The sequence below is a fragment of the Hemicordylus capensis genome, chromosome 3 (genome assembly GCF_027244095.1).
Source record: "Hemicordylus capensis ecotype Gifberg chromosome 3, rHemCap1.1.pri, whole genome shotgun sequence".
Lineage (NCBI taxonomy): Eukaryota > Metazoa > Chordata > Lepidosauria > Squamata > Cordylidae > Hemicordylus > Hemicordylus capensis.
The window spans coordinates 128101308-128121770 of record NC_069659.1 but is presented as its reverse complement, the minus strand read 5'-3'; the positions used below and the strand labels follow the sequence as shown (position 1 = coordinate 128121770).

The following is a 20463-nucleotide window of genomic DNA, read 5'->3' as shown; positions in this document are numbered from 1 at the left end:
TGTTTTGTCCCTTCTAGTTTTCCCACCCTCTGCCCTTTTAACAGGCAAAGGGCCCAGTGTGGCAAGAAGGAAGAGGAGCAAAGGACAGTGGCTATGACTGGTGCACTGCAAACAAAAATGTTTTTAGAGACTGCTGTGTGAGGTGCTGTGCTGTGCAGTGTGAGGTAGCCAGAGGCAGTGGTAGATCTGCAGCTGCAGCCTATGAGCCACCTCTGCCAATCTGCTGCTTGTGGTGACCAGCTCACTCTGCCTCGTTAGCGGGGCACCCTTGTTCTGTTAATTCACAAGCATTAGCATTGTGATGCGTAAGGGACAGTGTACCCATGCACAGTGTATCAAGAGTGTGCACACAAGCCTGCCCAAGGGCAGATCCCAGATAAGTGTTAAATGTGATGAACTGGGAGAGGAATACTAAGCATTTCCCAGGGATCTGCCCTCCGTAGAGAGATTGTTCTGATCTCCAGTGAGGGAGAGAAAGGGAAATAAATGTTGTCAGGCAGCAATGAGAGGGGAGAAATGAGAGGCAGAAATGAGAGGGGAGAAATGAGAGGCAGAAATGCGAGGGGAGAGCTCACTCAGGCTCTCCAGAGCTCGAGGCCACATCCCCTTGGCACGTGATGTAACCTGCTGCCTCACACAGAAATTGGGCAGGGAGATTGGCGGGGGAGGGGGATAAATCAGACAGGAAGAAGCGACATGCAGCATGTTCTGTGCACTGCAGGGATGGGAAGGAATTGTAAGGAGAATATCAGTGCACAGAATGCTCTGCATGCTGCCAGGCAAGGACAGCAATCCACCACATTTGTAAACTGAAATTGTAGAAAGTTACAGATGTCAGATTCCCTGATGGAAGTAGGGCAGCATATGCCGAATCTGGTAGATTTGGACATCAGCATATCAGAATCTGGACAGGAAGTAGAGGCTTGACAGGGATGAGGGTGGGGAGTGTGGATGTCCGTGCAAATCTCAGGTGCCACCATTACGAATAAACCTGCCCAGTTACTTCCAGCATTAGCATTTGCCTAGGTGATGGTCTTATCTGTACAAAATGGACCCCTCGATCCAACATGGGAGCTGCTTTGGCAACACAGTTGTTAATTTACTTGGAAATTACTCCATTTTTTTCCAGGGGAAAAAAACACGCCAGTGGAATTGGGAGTAGGGAGACAAATAAAGCAATAGAATCAAGAGAAAGGTTGATTTGAACTGCCTCACCCCGCAAGGTGGTGTACCAAGTCAGCATTGTTCACATTTTTTGTCTGCATATGATGCTACTTCTGGAGGGCATATGATCTGTAGCTAACCATTCTAGTTCTATTTTTGGTAAACAGCTGCAAGAGAGGCTAAAGTGGCATAGTTGGCTAATGTGGGCGGGCTGCCAAACTATTTCATTTAGCTTCCCACCCACACGCCTTTATATTAAAAGCAGGCATGGATCCACCGTGTTTAAGAGTATCCCACAGTCAGCAATACAAATCTTTTCCAAGAAGAGCTAACACAGCTGTACTCTTTTGAATTAAGTGCTGCAGCTTTTATTCAGTGGAGAAGCCATAACAGGTATTGTACAAAGAATTGTAACAGAAATTGTACATGGATCAAAAATGAAATCATTTATTTAAAATAAACCACTTTTACATTAACTAACATTTATATGATAGATACGTAGCTTTTGCAAGACACTATACAAAATTCTGCTCTCCTAAAGCTTTGTACATTTAATGTAACTTGTAATTTGACCCTTTCTTTCCCATTAGAAGAGCATTAATTCTTAAACTTCAATGGAAGGTTGCTGAGTCAACTGGTGCAGGAACACAGATAGGTGAGCCCAGCAGATGCAGCTTTCTTCCTTCATGTGGTGGCAGAAGTGGTGTGTTACAAAGATAGCCTGTTTGGGGGCTCCCAGCAGCACCCATGTACATGATTTGGAACTACAGGCTTGTAGTTTCTATTCTGGACTCTCTGGACTCACGGGATTGTGGGCTCACCATTTGTTTACTTGAGCTAACTCACGAGGGTATGTTGCTTAGCAAGCAGCAAGTGGAGGTAAAACTCCAGGTAAAGCCTAACCCGCAACTGAAAGAGGGCTGTTCCTCATGCTCATCTCTTTGATTCATGCACAGATGAGGATGCCAAAGTACACAAGTTAATTAGGACTTATTCTTCTAATAGGAATGGCCAAGGAACTGCCCTCTATGTTGGCACATCGGATTAGCCTTTGAGCTTACCGCTGTAGCAGGAAGAAGTAGATAAGGTATAACAGGCTCATCTCTCTAACAGAAGTGTGAATGGCTGGCTTGAGACTCAGAAAGAGCACTCATTAAAACTTTCCAGTCACAACCAGGTCTTCTTGACCCATGAAGATAAGCTTAACCCACCCGTTCACTCCACGCCATACAGGTTTCTCAAAGCCCTTCACTTAATTGTGCTGTTAGAGCACACACATCCAAGTTTGAACAGGACAAAATATATTCTTTTGTCTACCACAGATGCCACCCTTTTCAACAGAAAGGTGTGATCAACATTTGGCCCCAGTACAAGGTGTTGCCTATTTCTGTCCTTGAGATCACCAGTGTGTCTCTTCTCTGGATTCACCCACTTCATATGTGTGCATTTGGGCCCTAGATATACCATCCTGTTGTGCCTTGGATCTCGTGCCTCTCCTGCTTTTCCCCTCCAGATCGGCCCAGCTTTGTGCAGCACACTTGGTTTCAGCAAGGAACTGGTCTCTTGGGATCAGACCCTCTTTGGACTTTTACTTCCTTCCTGACCCACGAGTGGCACACAATCCCCACTCTTGTATCCCACCTCTGTTCTGTATCTCTGCTCTGAAATCTCTTGCTTCCCCTCTTCTCCTACTCTCTTGAAAGTCTAAAAGCTGTTCTCTAAGACCATTTCTCTGGTCAGTCTTGAAGTGGATTTAATTCGGATCTCAAGCTAAAATGCCTCTTAATGAGCTTCAACCTAGTATTACTGATATTATTAGCCTGTTAGTTTTGTTAGTTAATATTGTGTTGCTTATTAATTAAGATTTCCTTTCTGGGCCCCTATAGCCCTAAATAAACCTGATTGTATTTGACTTCAACTCTCCGTCAGTCATTTCCAAGACCAAAACTTTGCACAAATTCATTGTAATGAGTTGCTTACTCTAGATTCACTGATTCCCCACACAAGCCCAAATGTTAGTCAGGAGTCCTTAGCCAACACTCCAAAGCAGTTTCATTAATAGGTGGCAGTGAGAAGTTAGCAGTTAGCTAAATAACTTTAGTCCATTAGCAGCCACCCTGCTAAGTGAGTAAAAAGGGACCTTTTAAAATGGTGAATCTCTTCTATTTACCCTAGGGAGAGCAACTGGCCCTATCCAACCCCAGCACAGCATTCCTTCAGTGGCTGATGCTGGTGTCACCTTGAAGCTCTTCTCACGATTCGTGAGAAGAGATTCGGGGCTAACTGCGGGGAAGGAGGGTTTACCTCACCTTTCCCGCAGACAATCGGTTTTCCATCCCTGAGCAGGCAGATCACCCGCCCAGACGAGCAGTCGCTCTCCTGTGGGCCGCCTGCACCTCGCTTGGATGCTCCGCCTCCCAAGAGCCCCAATAATGCACCATGCAAGTGCTCAGTGCATTACAGGGAGCCCGCCTCCCCCCCCGCAGTGTGCCCACCGCAGCTGTGAGCAGCCACAGCTGACACATGATCAATTTAACTAGGTTAAGGGAACACTCACTCCCCTAACTTCATTTAATGAGGTGGCTACTTTGGCGCGTTTGCTCCTGGTGGTTCACATGAGCCAGCAAAACTGGGCTGGGCTCCCTTCACCTGGTTTTGCTTGCTCAAGTGAATAGCCTCCTTGTGTTTCATTTTAAATTGTGAGTCATTTGGGGACAGGGGGTCATCTTGTTATTTATTTTTCTTTGAAAACCACCGTGAAACTTTCTGTTGAAAAGCGGTATATAAATGTTTGTAGTTGCAGAGAACAGCAAGCGAGTGGGAGGCCATTCATGCACCACTGCGCAAGCATGCAAAGAGGCTGGCTTGGTACTGCCTTAAGCTGAGAGGTAATGTTGCTGGCCTGGCTGGGAAGAGCAGGCTGGGTGACCCATGGAGGAGGAGGACAGAGGGCTGTTTGTGTATTAAACCTAACCAGGAGATGAATTTACAGTTAAGAAACTGGGGCCTTGAGAACTCTGCACGTAGGCAGCAGACTGGGCAGATATATAGTGGTGAGCTGTATTTATTCTCCTATTATCCAATTTTTATCAAAATATGCATATATAATACCAATAAACATATGCAAATTTTATGCAAAGGAGATTTATTTTTGTGTGTGTGAAAAGCATCCTGTTTCCACTTTTGTGGTGATGGATATCGACTTTTTTCACCATCTGGCCTGGCAACCATATGGTCACTGCATTAACATAATGTATGGACTTAATCCTCCAATAAATACAAAATTAAAGATTTCCCTCATTATTTGTTGAGGCTCATACAGCTAGAACACCTGAAACTGAATACTAACCACTGGTCATCTCAACAAGAAGTTAAATTTTTATTAAAAGGTGCAGGGGGGGAAATCACCAAAAGTGGCTTTAATTGCCTTTTCAGCTAAACAGGTTAAACAGAAATACTATTGTAATGAACACTGGCCCACATGATGGGCAGCGTTGGGTCCACCCAGGGCTGCTGCAGACTCCTAAGCAGCTCTGATGCTACTTTGAATGAGCAGTTGCACAACTGCTCTGAATAAGCAGTTGTATGTATGACTTATGACCTAGATAAACTTATTAACATTGCATTATGTGGGTGGGCCCAGTCATGTGATCTCTCACTCAATGGGCACCCATCAGGAGCAAATAGACCAATTGGCTAGGAAAGACACATGCTAGCATTACCCATGCATTCCACACACAAAAACCTCCTAAGCTCTCAAACCAGCTTTATTAATAAACTAGCCGACCCCGCACAGAGCATCTGTGCGGCGCTTTGGGGCCGGCTGTTTCCCCCTCCCTCTTTCTCCTGCCCCGGTCTCTCCTCTCTTCCCTTTCCATCCGGCCCCGCGCTCTCCAGCCCTCCTCCCCTCCCATTCCTCCCCCCACACAGAGCCGTGGCGGGAGGCCAAGAAGGCCCCCACCTCTCCTCCGCCCTCCCGCCGCCGTGTTTCTCGCCCACTGCCCACCGCTGCTTTTCTCTCCCCCCCGCCCGCTGGCTGGCCACCGCCGGCACTTTCTTCCCCATCTCCTCCTCACTTTGTAACTCTCGCAGCGTGTCGTGAAAGTTTCGGCGCCAAATCCTGGGCACGCATGTCCCAAGAGAATTAAATATATAGACGTATAAGGACAACAAGAGAGCTACTGCTCTCTACTGCCTGCACACACAGAGAGTACACGAGCTTCTTACAACCTCCAGAGGTAAAACAAACAGAAAGTTGTTCCTTAAAGATACAGCAACCAGGGGCGTATCTAGGGGTAGGGCAGGCAGGGCACGTGCCCTGGGCACCACTTGAAGGGGGGTGCCATTTTGTAAAACTAATTTTTTTTAAAAAAATGGCTGCCAAAAACAAAATGGCCACCGTGCATGCTCAAATGGCCTCTGTGAGGCCTTAGGTCATGCCAGGCCTTGCAGAGGCCATCTGAGCATGCGTGGTGGCCATTTTGTTTTCAGTGGCCATTAAAAAAAATTTTTTTTTAATGGCCACTGCACATGCTCAAATGGTCCCTGCGAGGCCCTAGAGGCCAGTGGGGGGAGGAGGAACCTTTGCAAACCCCCCAGCCTTTAGGAAGCTCCCCGAAAGGGCTACAGGTAAAAAAATAATAATATATAATATGTCACTGTACACATATTCAGATTGGCACTATGTACAGAGAATCAGGGCTTGTGAATACTGAGCTGATGCTTATGAGCTAGGATTGTATTCATTTGCTCTTACTTTGCTTCTTGTGATAAGTGAGTTAAATGTGATGTCTTGCTAATATGGCTATTAATGGTGAATTTGTCTTTGAATCAGTGTTAAATCCTTAATATTAAGGCCCACTGGGAGTTTCTTGCTCTCTTTCTCTCATTTTAACTGTCTTTCTGAAAGACTAGAATATATTCCAAGCAGTGACACAGTTTACTCTGCATATCCTTTAATTATTTACAGAGTATCTGGGAAAAGTCAAATTCTCCATTGATTTTTAAAACTTATGTAATGGTGATGCTACAATACATAGTAGAGAATTAGGCAGGAACTTCTGTTTAGTTTTCCAAGTACACCTCCACATAGTATTTGGGTATTTCATGAGCCCCAGCATACTGAAATTTGTAGTTTTCCAGCATTTTTTGATCTGGCTAAGTCCACTGCTAAAATAGTTTTTGAAATATTAAAAGATTAACAAGCCTGACTTGTATTTTTCAGCTGATGTTATGGTAAAGTTATCTCAAAGATGGGTGTCAGATGCTTGAACAGGGGGCGCAATTTCAGTGTTTGCCCTAGGCGCTATTTTCCCTAGATACGCCTCTGACAGCAACACTTTTCAGAACTATTCCATATACCACAGTGATTGGTCCTGCCATGTGGATACCGTATTCACACACACAGTATTCCTAGGTTCATCCCTCCTGTAAGACAGTGAAGCAGTCTACTTCAGGCAGCAGATTTTGGAACATCATTAAAGGTCAGCAAATTATCGTTTATTTATGGAGGACACCAACACTGAGGCTGTCTCTGCACACTCCCTAGTAATATGGGATCATGGTGTTTGGTATGTTGTTTGTGGGCGGGGGTGGAGAGCCTGAAAGTATGAACTAAGAAGTGCCAAGTTTCAGACTTGTCTTAACCATGAACAAATAGACTTAGAATAGACTTAGAATACACTTCATCCATCCACAATAACTTACAGAACTCTTGTTAGAATTACTGATAACATGCTTGAAACACATTAAACATTCAATGTGCTTGACAAAAGCTATGATGGAACTACTTTTGGTTTTAATAATACAATAACCTTTTTGTAATGTAGTTATCCTATTCTTGTGACTGTTGTGTATGGCCACACAAATTGCAGGCATTGCTGCTTTCTCCTCTCTGCATTTATGCCAAAGCAAAACATAAAGTCTTCGAACATAAAGGCTTCGACTCAATGTGTTTTCTCCCTGACATGTCTTACTTTGTTCGCTCAGTGTGTCTGTTTTCTCCCTGTAGATGTCCTCAATGCCACTTTCAAAGAATGTTGTTTCTAAACAGTTCTACAACTCTGTCAGCAAATTTTTTGATCTCTCTACTGCCACCTGTCTTCAATGTGTCAATCAAGTGTTGGCCACATGGTCATTAAGGGATGCTTCAGAGGTTTTCAAAATGTTGCGGGGCAGGGGAGACCCTTTTGTTCTATGACTCTGTTGACTCTCCTTAAACTACCAAAAGTGCCTTTACATGTTGCAGGAGCTTTGTGGGTTCATTCCATGATGCTGCTATAATGTTTAAAGAATACAGCCATGTAGGTGGGGCTCATCATGGGATCTCTCCCACAAAATTAGTATCCCTCCTGGCAAAGTGCCACTTCTGCAGAAAATATCCGTATATTGACTCCTGTCCACATGATTGCAGGCCTTGAAACATTATATCATCATCATGGGATGAACTCATGGAAAAGTGGCCCTCAAGCTGTTTTGGGGTTGCCATATTGCAGGAGATCTTGCCTATCTAAATGTTTTATGAGGCAGGGCAATGTATGCAGTTCCTGCAACTTCTACCCTGTTCCTCCAAGGATCTCCTTGCTCAAGTCACTACCCTTTCCATCTGCTGTGGGGCAACATCAGAGTCCTGCAGCCCATTAGGAGAAAGAGCGATGATGGAGAAACCGTCAGGGGCGTAACTACTATTAGGCAAGGGGAGGCGGCTGCCTGGGGGCCCCCACACCTCGAGGGGCTCCCCAGAGGCAAGTCACATGACTATATATTGTGAAGAGAGAGAGAGAGAGAGAGAGAGAGAGAGAGTGTGTGTGTGTGTATCAGCAAGGGGCCCATTTTAAAATTTTGTCTCTGGGCCCACTCCAGCCTTGTTACACCCCTGGAAACCATGCAATGTGAATATGCAAGGATCTCAGAACAAGGAAATGACCCCAAATTTGCTAAATCCTGCTCCACAATGTTAGGAAGGACTAACAGTAAAGAATAAAATAGAGATGTTATCAAAGCTTAGTTATAGTAAGCCATTTCATTCTGAATCAGACCCATTGCTTTCCAAAACTGTATTTAGGATAAATATCAGTATCAAGTGGAGTTTTGCTCTTTTTATATTTAGGAAATTTCCATTTATTTAGTTTTAACAGAGGTTCAAATAGAATTGGTTGTAGCTTCAACAATGGAAACCTTGTTTTTTTTATTCCTGAACCAAATATACATTAAAATGTCTACTAATTTATTTCAGTCTTAATGTTATCCTGGACAGTGAACTGCTTTGATTTCCTTGAATACCACAGTTAAGCTGCCTACTTGCAGTACTGTTCTTCTGTATTTTATCTATAAATGGTTGAGCCCCTTCAGAAACCCAGTTCCATCTCTTTTCCTATTTACATCATAGTCCCAGTATGTTGGAACAAGAATGCAATGGAACAGTTCTAGGCCTCAAATTTATTTTATTTGGTTGTTTGTATTATTTATTTTATTTTATTTTTTTATTTTATGTATTTGTATACCGCCCACTACCAAAGTCTCTAGGTTGTTTACAACAATAAAAGGCTGAAGCTGGTAATTTGCTTTAGGCAGTGTTTGACAGGTTTTTTACTTTCAGATAACAGATCATCTACTAAGGAGCCTGTTGTGTACGCGGGACAGGGCCTTCTCAGTCATTGCCCCCAGATTTTGGAATGCTCTCCCAGTGGGCCTCCGCTCCCCAGTCTCCCATCACAGTTTTTAGAAAGCAAGTAAAATATTGGCTTTTTTACCCAGGCTTTTAAATGAGTGTTTTGTTTGCTGCTGCTTTGTATCTTACGGTTATATTGTACATGTTTTTTAAACTTTTAATTAAGTTTAAAAGTTTAAACTTTTATAAAATATATATTAAAAATATAAAAATACATTTTATAACACATAAAATATATTTTTATATTCTATTTGGATTCTTATTGTATAGTTTTTAATGGTTTTATATTGCTTTAAATGTTTTGCAAACTGCCTTGAGATTATTTCACTGAAAGGTGGTATAAAAATTTAACAATAAATAAATAAATTAAATAAATGTTCTAGGGCATCTTGGTATGGAAACTGAAGCAGTTGAGAAGATTATGCAATAGTAATTAAGTTGGGAAAGGTTCTCAAAATCATATTGTTTTTCAATTTAAAAAATGCATAAAGTGGCCTACAATAATTTACCACACCCTGACACCAGTTAATAAGGATTGCTCAGCATAATACTTAGTATTTCTATAGCTGAAATCACTTCACATACATTATCTTAATCATCATGACAACAATTCTATAAGTTAGGGTAGTATTATCACAATACTATGGCAATGGGAGAAAGAGGGCTGAGGCAGGTAGTAATTTGCTTTAGGCAGTGCTTATCAGGTTTTCTATTTCCAGATAACCCTTTCCATAACAGATCCTACTAAGGAACCTCTGCTTCAGAACCCCAATCTTCTGGGCATCTTGGTATGGAAACTGAAGCAGTAGATAAGATTATGTAATAGTAATTAAGTTGGAAAAGGTTCTCAGACCCATATTGTACCATGGATACTTAATAGATAGATTATGCTACACATCACATACTTCTCAGTTTTTTGTCTGGCTACACCTCTCCTGTCATTTGCCATCACGTGCACCATGTTCCATTCAGTTTATAATCCCTTAACATCCCTATGGCAACTGCAGCAGCTGTTTACATGGCAACCCAATAGGAAAATATTTAATGTATTTTTAACTCCACTTTAATGGAATTTAGCAGCTGGAAACATGAAGGAGAACCTGCACCACAAGACTAGAGCAGCTAGTTTTTTCCTCAGCCATCAATAGCTTCTCAGGGAACCATGGACCACAAATTGGGAGCTACAAATTATTAGGGCTGTTCTCACGATTATTATTAGGGTAGGAAATGTGTGAACTCCTAATATTTGATCATGTGTTAGATAAAAGCAAGGTCAGAGACGGGGAACTTACTTATCTGTCAATCCCCAGCTGGGTAGTAAAATTTTTCCTCCCATGTTGCTCCGAACCTGGAGATGGAATCTGGGTAGGGCATGCTTGTCCTACCCAGCTGGGGTAGAAAGCTTCTCCTACCCAGTTCCAATTGAGAGGGCAGCCATACTGTTTGTGGAGGCCCTTGGGATCTGACAATGTTCAAACACAGCAGTACGTACGTGATAAGATTTGGTAAGTATATCAGAGACCAATTGCCAGTCTTACAGCATATCTATGATCCGACCCTCTTAACCACAGCCTTAGTGGTTCATCAGTGTTCAGTTCATAACATCCTCAAAAATAATTTACTTTGTGAATTCCAAGATCAATGGGAAGCACTATTAAGTTTCCACCTAGATTGTGAAAATTTGCAAGAACATATTGAATGAGAGGTTGAATAATTATTTATTGCATTGGGATGTATTGCCTTCCTGTAAAACATTGAGTGTGCCTTGATCATTATATACATAATACCAATGTAGACCTGTGGTCAGGGGTGTATCTAGGGTAGGGCAGGCAGGGCATGTTCCCCAGGCACCACTTGAAGGGGGGCACCATTTTTTAATTTTTTTAAAAAAAATGGCTGCCGAAAACAAAATGGCCACTGCACATAATCAAAAGGCCTCTGTGAGGCTCTAGGCCATGCCAGGCCACGCAGAGGCCATTTAAGCATGCGCGGCAGCCGTTTTGTTTTCAGTGGCCACTTAATTTTTTTAAAAAATAATAATAATAATAATGGTCACCACACATGCTCATATGTTCCCTGCGAGGCCCTAGAGGCCAGCGGGGGGAGAAGGAACCTTTGCAGACCCCCCCATGGCTTTTAGGAAGCCCCCCGAAGGGGCTACAGGTTAAAAAAAAAATTTTATCCTTATCTATAAAACGCTTGGTGTCCGTCCGTGGACGGACACCAAGCGTGTGTCCGTGCCTCCCTGGCTTCTTCTGGGCATGCGCGAAGCGCATGGCCAGAACAGAGCCAGGGAGCCAGGACCGCCAGGACCCGGCGGCCATCTTGGGCGGCCAGAAGCGGCCGCCCCGAAGAAGCCGGGTAAGCGGTGGCGGGGGACACTGGCCGAGGCGGCGGCAAAGCCGCCGCCTCGGCCAGAGGAGACGGCGCGGCCAAGGAGGCGGCAGAGCCATGGCCGAGGCCTGGCCGTGCTGCCGCTTACCCGGCTTCTTCGGGGCGGCCGCTTCTGGCCGCCCAGGATGGCCGCCGGACGAGGCGGCGGAGAAGACAATGCGGCGGTGGGCCCGGGCAGCGGTGGACCAGGCCGGAGCCGCGGGCGGCGGTGGGTGGCGGGCCCGGCCGGAGCCGTGGGCGGCAGTGAGTGGGGGGCCCGGCCAGAGCTGCGGGCGGGAGGGGTAATGGCGGCCGTGGTCTGGAGCGCAGAGCTCCCCTAGCGCCCATTATCCAACGGGCTACAAAACCACTAGTTTAATATAATATGTCACTGTACACATATTCAGTTTGGCACTATGTACAGAGAATCAGGGCTTGTGAATACTGAGCTGAAGCTTATCAGCTAGGATTGTATTCATTTGCTCTTACTTTGCTTCTTGTGATAAGTGAGTTAAATGTGATGTCTTGATAATATGGCTATTAATGGTGAATTTGTCTTTGAATCAGTGTGAAATCCTTAGTATTAAGGCCCACTGGGAGTTTCTTGCTCTCTTTCTCTCATTTTAACTGTCTTTCTGAAATACTAGAATATATTCCAAGCAGTGACACAGTTTACTCTGCATATCCTTTAATTATTTTCAGAGTATCTAGGAAAAGCCAAGTTCTCCATTTATTTTTAAAATTTATGTAATAGTGATGCTACAATGCATACTACAGAATTAGACAGGCACTTCTGTTTCATTTTCCAAGTGCACCTCCACATAGTATTTGGGTATTTCATGAGCCTCAGCATACTGAAATTTGTATTTTTCCAGCATTTTTTGGTCTGGCTATGTCCACTGCTAAATAGTTTTTGAAATATTAAAAGATTAATGAGCTTGACTTGTATTTTTCAGCTGATATTATGGTAAAGTTATCTGAAAGATGGGTGTCAGATGTTTGGACAGGGGGCGCAATCTTTTCCCTAGATATGCCTCTGCCTGTGGTTTATGTGTGTGTGGGAGGGGGGATATCAAGGAAGGAAAAGTGGGGGTGGGATATGTAAGCATCAAAGCACTGCTTTGGGGATGTTCCCATGGTCACTCTGAATATGTATGAAACCCTTTGTACCTTTGAGAGATACCTTTGTATCTCTCTCAGCGTTAAGCTCACAAAATATTCCTAGATTACTTGGGGTAACTTGTGCAGGATGTGTTTTAATTGCCCTTTGGAATGGCAGTGCATTTCAGTGGAGATTGAAAGAAGGGGTTAGTGTATAATTACCACATCATAATGTAGTTTCTATGGCTATTTGGGTGGAGAAATCATCATTGTATTTCTATGGCTAAATAAATTTGGTGCTATTCTTCCCAATCTCTTGGCTATGCCAAGTAAACCTATGCATATGCTTAATGAAGGAGCAGCAATACAGAAGTATTGTTATCTCTGTAGTACCATAAGCTGGCAATAGAAAGCAGACACGTTGTCACTCCCCGTTTGGAGTCCAGCATACAAATCCTGCACATATTTTGGATGACAATGGAAAACATAACCGTCAAACTGAAGGCAAAAATAAAATAAAATAAAGAAAGAAAGCTGGTTTCAGTTAGTGCTACTAAGCAGGTGCAGACTGGCAAAGGTAGCAAATGTTCAGGATCAAAGCAGATGTAATATGCAAGATTCATAAGTAGATCTGATTTATTTAGCCTTAAAACAGCTGCAAAGGGCTCTGGTTTTGATCAGAAAAACAGCAGTAGAAAAGTGAATATTTATCACTTCTCCCATTCTCCTTCCTTCATCTATATTCCCACCCCACCATAAGCTTTGCATGATATAAATTATGATATAGTTTCCTCAGTAAGGCTAATATACATTTTGGTGTGCATTTAAAAAAATAATTATTCCCCACCTTTCTCGCCAAGGCAAACCAAGATAGCTTTCAGCCAAAGTTAACTGATTGATTGATTGAGTGAGTGCTGTCAAGTCGGTGTCGACTCTTAGCGACCACATAGATATTCTCCAGGATGAGAGAATCTGAGTTTGCATCCAAAGTTAATACAATACAATAAAGCATGATATAATGTAACACTTACAAGGGTCATGGGGAGAATAGTAATCCTTCCTCCCACCAAAACTGAAACTCCTACATTTGCTTTAAACACACATATAGCCACCCAGGGAAATTACTAATTTCTCATATGACATCTACTATTTTGGCTCTAAATGATGGAAGGCTGAGTCAACATTGAGCCCCTGGTGGCGCAGTGGTAAAACTGCCGCCCTGTAACCAGAAGGTTACAAGTTCGATCCTGACCAGGGGCTCAAGGTTGACACAGCCTTCCATCCTTCCGAGGTCGGTAAAATGAGTACCCAGAATGTTGGGGGGCAATATGCTAAATCATTGTAAACCGCTTAGAGAGCTTCCAGCTATAGAGCGGTATATAAATGTAAGTGCTATTGCTATTGCTATTAAGGCAGTGAGGTCAAGTGAACAGAACAGTAGCAGAGAATACTTTGAGTGAGGAGAATAAGATTTCCACATGTGAGTACAGCAATAAAGGGGCAAAGCCATAAGAACAGCCCTGCTGGATCAGGCCCAAGGCCCATCTAGTCCAGCATCCTGTTTCGCACAGTGGCCCACCAGATGCCGCTGGAAGCCACAGGCAGGAGTTGAGGGCATGCCCTCTTTCCTGCTGTTACTCCCCTGCAACTGGTACTCAGAGGCTTCCTGCCTTTGAGGCTGGAGATGGCCTCTAGCCCTCTAACTAGTAGCCAGTGACAGACCTCTCCTCCATGAAGTCATCAAACCCCTCTTAAAGCCATCCAGGTTGTTGGCTGTCACCACATCTTGTAGCAGAGAATTCCACAAGCCAATTATGTGTTGTGTGAAAGAGTACTTCCCTTGGTTGGTCCTAGATTTCCTGGCAATCAATTTCATGGGATGACCCCTGGTTCGAGTATTACGTGAGAGGGAGAAGAATTTATCTCTATCCACTTTCTCCACACCAAGCATGATTTTATAGACCTCTATCATGTCTCCTTACAGTCATCTTTTTTCTAAACTAAATAGCCCCAGGTGTTGTAGCCTTGCCTCATAAGAAAGGTGCTCTAGGCCCCGATCATCTTGGTTGCCCTCTTCTGTACCTTTTCCAGTTCTACAATGTCCTTTTTTAGATGTGGCGACCAGAATTGTATGCAGTACTCCCGCTGTGGCCGCACCATAGTTTTGTATAAGGGCATTATAAAATTAGCAGTTTTATTTTCATTCCCCTTCCTAATGATCCCTAGCATGGAACTGGCCTTTTTCACAGCTGCCACACATTGAGTTGACACTTTCAACAAGCTGTCCACCACGACCCCAAGATCCCTCTCCTGGTCAGTCACCAACAGCTCAGATCCCATCAGCGTATACTTGAAGTAGGGGGTTTTAATCCCAAGTGTAAAGCATCACTTTACACTTGCCAACATTGAACCGCATTTGCCACTTTGTCGCTCACTCCTCCAGTTTGGAGAGATCCTTTTGGAGCTCCTCACAATCTGTTTTGGATTTCACTACCCGAAAGAGTATTATCTGCAAATTTGGCCACCTCACTGCTTACCCCTGTAAAAGGGCAGATGTCATAGGAAAACACTCATCCAAGGCATACAGCTTTCAATTTCTCTGGCATGAAACAATATTTACTGGCCGATAGCAGGCCAGTACAGATCTCCTTGACACAATCCAGACAGTACCTGTCTCACAAGTGAAAAGCAACAACTAGAAGCACATATAACTGAGACAGCTTAGAATAGACACTCATAGCACACATATATGTAGCATATTATTGAATTACGCATTTGAAAGCCATTCTGGAAAACATTTTTTCATTTTACAGACGTGAAACACTGACGTTAACAATCACTAATCAGTGAATGCATGCAGAGAAGTCAACACTCAGGGAAAGCAGGTCACCAAGCAAGCTCTCTCGTACATTATCGTCATCATGACGACCACCCACCCCTCCCAGTGCTCCGCCGGAGCAATCGAGACAACAGCAGCCTCTTCATTCCGCATCCACCACTACTAGCTAAACTCTCGCTTGTTGCGAGCGACTACAGTGCCGCAGCTTCCTTCGCTTTCAATTATCGTGCCTCTAATGCACACACGATCGCAACACCCGCCAAGGGCATGCGCACTACACTCACACACCTCTAGTAGACACACGCTCCACTTCCGGCCCTTCCTTAACCTAGTGCGCATGCTCAGAGATGCGCGCGTGCGCAAAAGGTATAACACAAAAACCCCAAAATACAACAAAACCAACGGTAAACCCGGTGGGGGCGGGAAAACTGACTTCACCTGGCCGCGGGAGTGGGGCTAGACCTTAGAAAACCGGCCGGGCTGGAAGTTTTCGGGTCAGTTGGCTGCCTTGAGAGGTGAGTGCAGTTGTGCTTCTTTCTACAGACACACCCACCCCCGTCGCTGCACCTGCTCGTGGAGATGATGGCCCCAGTTCTGTTGAAGGAATAAGAGTACCCATGATGGCAGTGGCCTCTGCAGAAGTGCGTGGGGGCCTGACTCTCTCCTGACACGGGCGGGCAGGTTGCAAAGGGCAGCTAGCTGACTGACTCCCCGTTTTCCACTGCCACCACAGCCCGCTTTTTGGAGTCCTGCACCTTTTCTCTCCACCTAGGAGTGGCTCTTTGATGCCGCCTCCTCCTCCTCCTCCTCCTCCTCCGCAGCTGGCCCTCGCTTATGTGTCTGCCTGGGCACCACCGTCCCCCGGTGGCCACTAAGTGCCACCAGCCACTTCCCACTATCTGGGAAGCGGCTGGTGAGGCAAGCGCATGATAAAGGCAGTCCCCGAGGCGAGGGGCCCACCGGGAAACAGCCCGGTGCTGTCAGTGACCAGCCCGTTTAGCGTCTTACGCTTTCGGTAGCTAATACACATAGAACATTTTCCCTGAGTCTACAATCTGGTTGTGATGTTAACGTACTCTTGCAGTCCATCCATGATGTGCTTCGGCTCCCATAGTTTGTGGTCTTGGAACACTGGGGTTGGTATATCTTGGCCTGCTCCCCTAATCATTATGCTCTTAAGTGGAAATTCTTTAAATAGAACTAAAGAAATCTTGTGTTTCAGGAAGCTGGAAACCCATTCATTCTGAATCACGAATTTTTGTTGGAGAGGAGTTAAAAATGCCAACTGTGAAAGTTTTGCAACCTGTTTTAAAAATGAAAGTGGATGAGCTCTTTTTATGCTGGTTGAGTGAGACTGCAACTCAGGTGATGCTCAAGGACTACTTGAGAAGTATAACCAATGAGGAGAAGACTGAAATTGGTAATGGTGATGCTGGGAGCAATGAACATATATTTACTGAGATAAACTGTGTGTCCAAGCAAAGCATGTTAAGCAATTTGATGTCACCTTTGACTCCTACAAGTCCTCCCTACCTTTCTACTGCTCTCCCACTGGGGACACCAACAAGCCCAAGAAGCTATTCTAATATTCGAGGAATACGTAGAACTTCAAGCACCAAAAGTGTAAGTGCTTTTCTATTTGATCAGGTACCTTTTAAACTTAAAACATGGATGGTTGCTTTGTACTATTGTTTTATTCATTCTATACACACTTGCATAAGTATTATAGATTAGTTTCATGAATTAAACATGACCTTTCTAATAATGATTAAACCACTCCCTATCCTATTGGAGCAGGGCAACTTGTAGCAGTATCAATCTCTGTCCCCAAGGGGCTCACAGTTTTAAGTATTATGTTTGGATTGCTTGAGAATATTGGAGGACACACTAAATGTAAATTCTTTCTACGCGCTAGCCTGTTTTTTGCTGTTAATTCCTTTTTTCCAAAATAGAGCACTCGCAACACAAGCTTTATTCTCTTTCTCTTCACCTTCTCCCAATTCTGATCCTACAAATAGACAACCAAAGCATAATAAATAAAGTAGCAATAAAAACAATTACAGAATTCTTTCCCCACACTTTAAAAAATGTGTGAGGAGAGAATTCTAGAACTGTTTTTATTTCTACTTTATTGAATACTCTTTAGTAACTATTTCGGTCCTGTTATAGAGGAGAGGGGTTCATTCCAGCTGTTGAGTAGCCATAATAGTAGAGACAATGGTGACTATCCACTTAGTTGACTTTTTTCAGTTAAATGTTTAACCTAAAATAAACTGTGCAGTGAACACCTTTAGGTGTCTTTGTGTGCAACAATCTGCTTTGCTTCAAATGCAGTTTGTTTCATGCAGTTTGTGCACACAAGCCTGTGTGAACTTTCAGGCTGCTGCTTGCCCAATTGATGGGAGCGCTAAATTGGAAGTGGACTGGAAGAGTACTAAAGAAGAAGTAATGACTCATGTGGGAGTTCAGTGGATACCATTAGCCATGCTAATCCTCCAAGTCAATCTCATTTGGTATGCCTCTTACTGTACGTGTGTTTTGTAAGTGCAACCTTAATATAGTGTACACAATGGTCTTGTTCAGACATCACACAGAACCACAATTAAAACCTAGTCCTGCATAACATCTCCAAGCCTCAGGAGCATGTGCTCCTCAATTCTCCCCCCACGTGGTAATCTACTTTGAATTAAGATTATAATAAACAAAAATTGATCGTGACATCTGAATCTTTGCTTATTGTAAGCCGTCATCGTCATTTTATTAATAATCTATAGATAGTTTGGAATTAACCAAGGTTGGTTGTGACACCCAAACCAATGGATCTAGTTTATTGTCATCTAAATTAGAAGTAGAGGCTCATGTGGGCAGGAAAGGCGAGAGCCTTCATGTGTGGTCTGGGGACATTGTGTGGAACCAGATCTTAACTGTAGTTCTGCATAATCTCTGAACTGGCCCAATATGCAGTGGCTTATCATAGCAAAGAATGATAGTGGTGATTAACTGTGCAATCATCTCTGTGGCTAGTTTGTGGAGTACCAGCTGTTGTACCAATGCAACGTTCGAAGATGTGCAAACACTTAGGATATGCCCGTACCTTTATACTGGGCACCATGTATAGAATTTTCTGGTATCAATTTGGGTCACTGACATGAATTATTTCATTGCTGAGTGAACTGACACTGTATTAGTCCCCTCTCAGGCCTAGTCCAATTAAGTAGTCTTCTGCCTCACATTTTTTCTTCAACTGAACTTTGTGATAGAGCAGGGAACCTAACAGCTGTGGTAATATTCAGAATGCCATGAAGCTGATACCATTTCCTCAGTTCCTTCAAATATGAGCTAATTATAGTCTGTAAAATTTATTTTTTGTAGTTGTCAGCATTAGTTCCCTTGCATGGTACTTTGCATCAGCTGTTATTTTTCTCTCTCTAGTGGATAGCATACCAGACAGCATTGATGATACAGAACCTTGGGCATGGCTTCATTAATCACTTATTTTAACTGAAGAGCATCCTGTGTTTACCCCAGTCTTTAATGGTGTGGAATGTTAGAAAAGCAACCCAGAAAGAGTTGAGACTTATTCTGTTGTTATGTTATGTTGAAATTTATTCTAACTTTTACTAAGCCAATTGTTAAAAATTATACATTTTTTAAAAAGGCTTCCCTAAAGTGGCTTCTTGAAATATTGATTGCTGAGTTGTGAAACCCAACAACCACTTTCACATGGTCATTCTACGTTTTAGGGAGTTGAAAGTTTCTTTAGTTTGTTACCCACCCCGTCCTTTTTAGGCTCAGGATGAGTAATAGTAACTTGAAAAGATGCAACTAGAATATCAGCACAGCTATCCCCAGTCACTGTAATCCAGGTTTAAAATGTCTTGTGTGTTCTCTGCAAAATGGTCAGCTCACATGTATAGTGAACCTCTCAGTGCACTAGAGCCAACTGGTACCAAGAAGGCCCCCTGTTTTCTCTTGCCATCCATATGCTACATTGATGGGGCATCAAGAGATTTGACTTTGAGCAATAGTGGCAATGCTAAAGCATGTGAGACTTGGAATTTGCTAACTATCCTCCTAACTTTAAAAATCAAAACCCCTCTTCTGCTAATTACTTCTGCATTAAATGTTTATGCGGGAATATCTGTAATTCACACTAAACTGATACTGGTAATCTAAATTTACATGCATGCTAAGATTGTGGTCAATCATTTGTGGTCAATCATTTGTGGGACCAAGTCTCATTGAACATAATGGGATTTACTTTTTTGCAAGATTCCACAGAATTGCACTGTTCATGTTTTGTTAAGTAGGGATGTACACGAACCATGGTTCGAGCACTTGTTTGGCACCATGGAGAGGGGAGTGGGAACTTTAAGAAAGAGGAGCGCAGGTTCTTACCTGCCCTCAGCCACCCCATACAGTTTCCTGCTGGGGCGGCACTCAGCACGCACATTTGCGTGGTCAGCATGGCGCTCCTGTCTGAACCAATTTTGACCTTGTCCGAACCAATTCAGCACCAAATTGGTGCTTGAACCACAGTTCGTGCGCACACCCCTATATTTGATGTTAAAAGATCAAGATGAGACTTAGCTAGAATTAAGGCAAACTAAAGGATAAATCATAGGCAGAATTTATTATTTTGTTTGTTTGTTTGTTTGTTGAATTTATATACCCTCTAATGTCAAAATCTCTAGGCGGTGTACAGAATTAAAACATAATATAAAATATAAAACATTCAAAATTCATAAAAATCAAAATAGTAGATAAAATTTAAAAATTTGGTCTCAGTTGAAGGCCTAGGAAAATAGGTACGTCTTCAGGGTCCTCCAAAAAAAATAAAAAAAGTTTCCTACAAACATGCTTTACCGGTTTCTCTCAGAAGATGAGGGCCCCTGAAGCTGTTGACTATTTACAGCTGTGCAATCAGTGGTAGTTGCATAGCTCTACCTCCACTATTTCTGATGGAAGTAGCATCATGCAACTGTGACTGCACAATGTGAAGGCTCTGCAGAACAGCCCTCTTCCACAGCAGCGCCGGCAGTGTGTACATGCAACCACGGGTAGTGCTGAACCACCATTGTTGCCCTGCGCAGCATGTAAGCCACTGTGCACAGCAATCTTAAATTTTAAATTTTGTTGTAAGGCTCAATAAAATTCACATTCTATAGTTTCATAGCAATTAGCACCTTGTCCAGTTCTGGAATACAGACAACTAATTGGACAAAGTATTAGGTGCTAGTGGGAAAGTGCAGACTGCTGTGAGTAGCGTGTTTGTGAGCTTTGGCTTTGATTTCTGAGTGGTGGTGTCATGGCTTGA

The 20463-nt window shown here is 43.4% G+C and overlaps 2 protein-coding genes across 5 annotated transcripts in view; one reads left to right on the top strand and one right to left on the bottom strand.

Moving 5' to 3' along the window:
* Positions 1-20463, bottom strand: part of LOC128349835 (uncharacterized) — a 69311-nt gene that overhangs the window by 7046 nt on the left and 41802 nt on the right. The window contains exon 1 of one of the 3 annotated variants that reach the window (XM_053306900.1): positions 15902-15965. The exons of 1 other annotated variant lie outside the window; for it this stretch is intronic. The gene's annotated coding sequence lies outside the window, so the exon portion shown is untranslated. Of the gene's footprint in view, positions 1-15434; positions 15457-15901; positions 15966-20463 lie in introns of those variants that run through there. One more of the 3 variants, XM_053306903.1, reaches the window with a different exon arrangement.
* The window catches only part of PPP2R3B (protein phosphatase 2 regulatory subunit B''beta), a 73146-nt gene continuing 68184 nt past the window's right edge, over positions 15502-20463 (top strand). The window contains exons 1-2 of one of the 2 annotated variants that reach the window (XM_053306897.1): positions 15502-15661; positions 16369-16769. In XM_053306897.1, coding sequence (XP_053162872.1) covers positions 16425-16769 — 345 coding nt within the window. In that variant the 5' untranslated portion in view covers positions 15502-15661; positions 16369-16424. Of the gene's footprint in view, positions 15662-16368; positions 16770-20463 lie in introns of those variants that run through there. The other variant, XM_053306899.1, reaches the window with a different exon arrangement.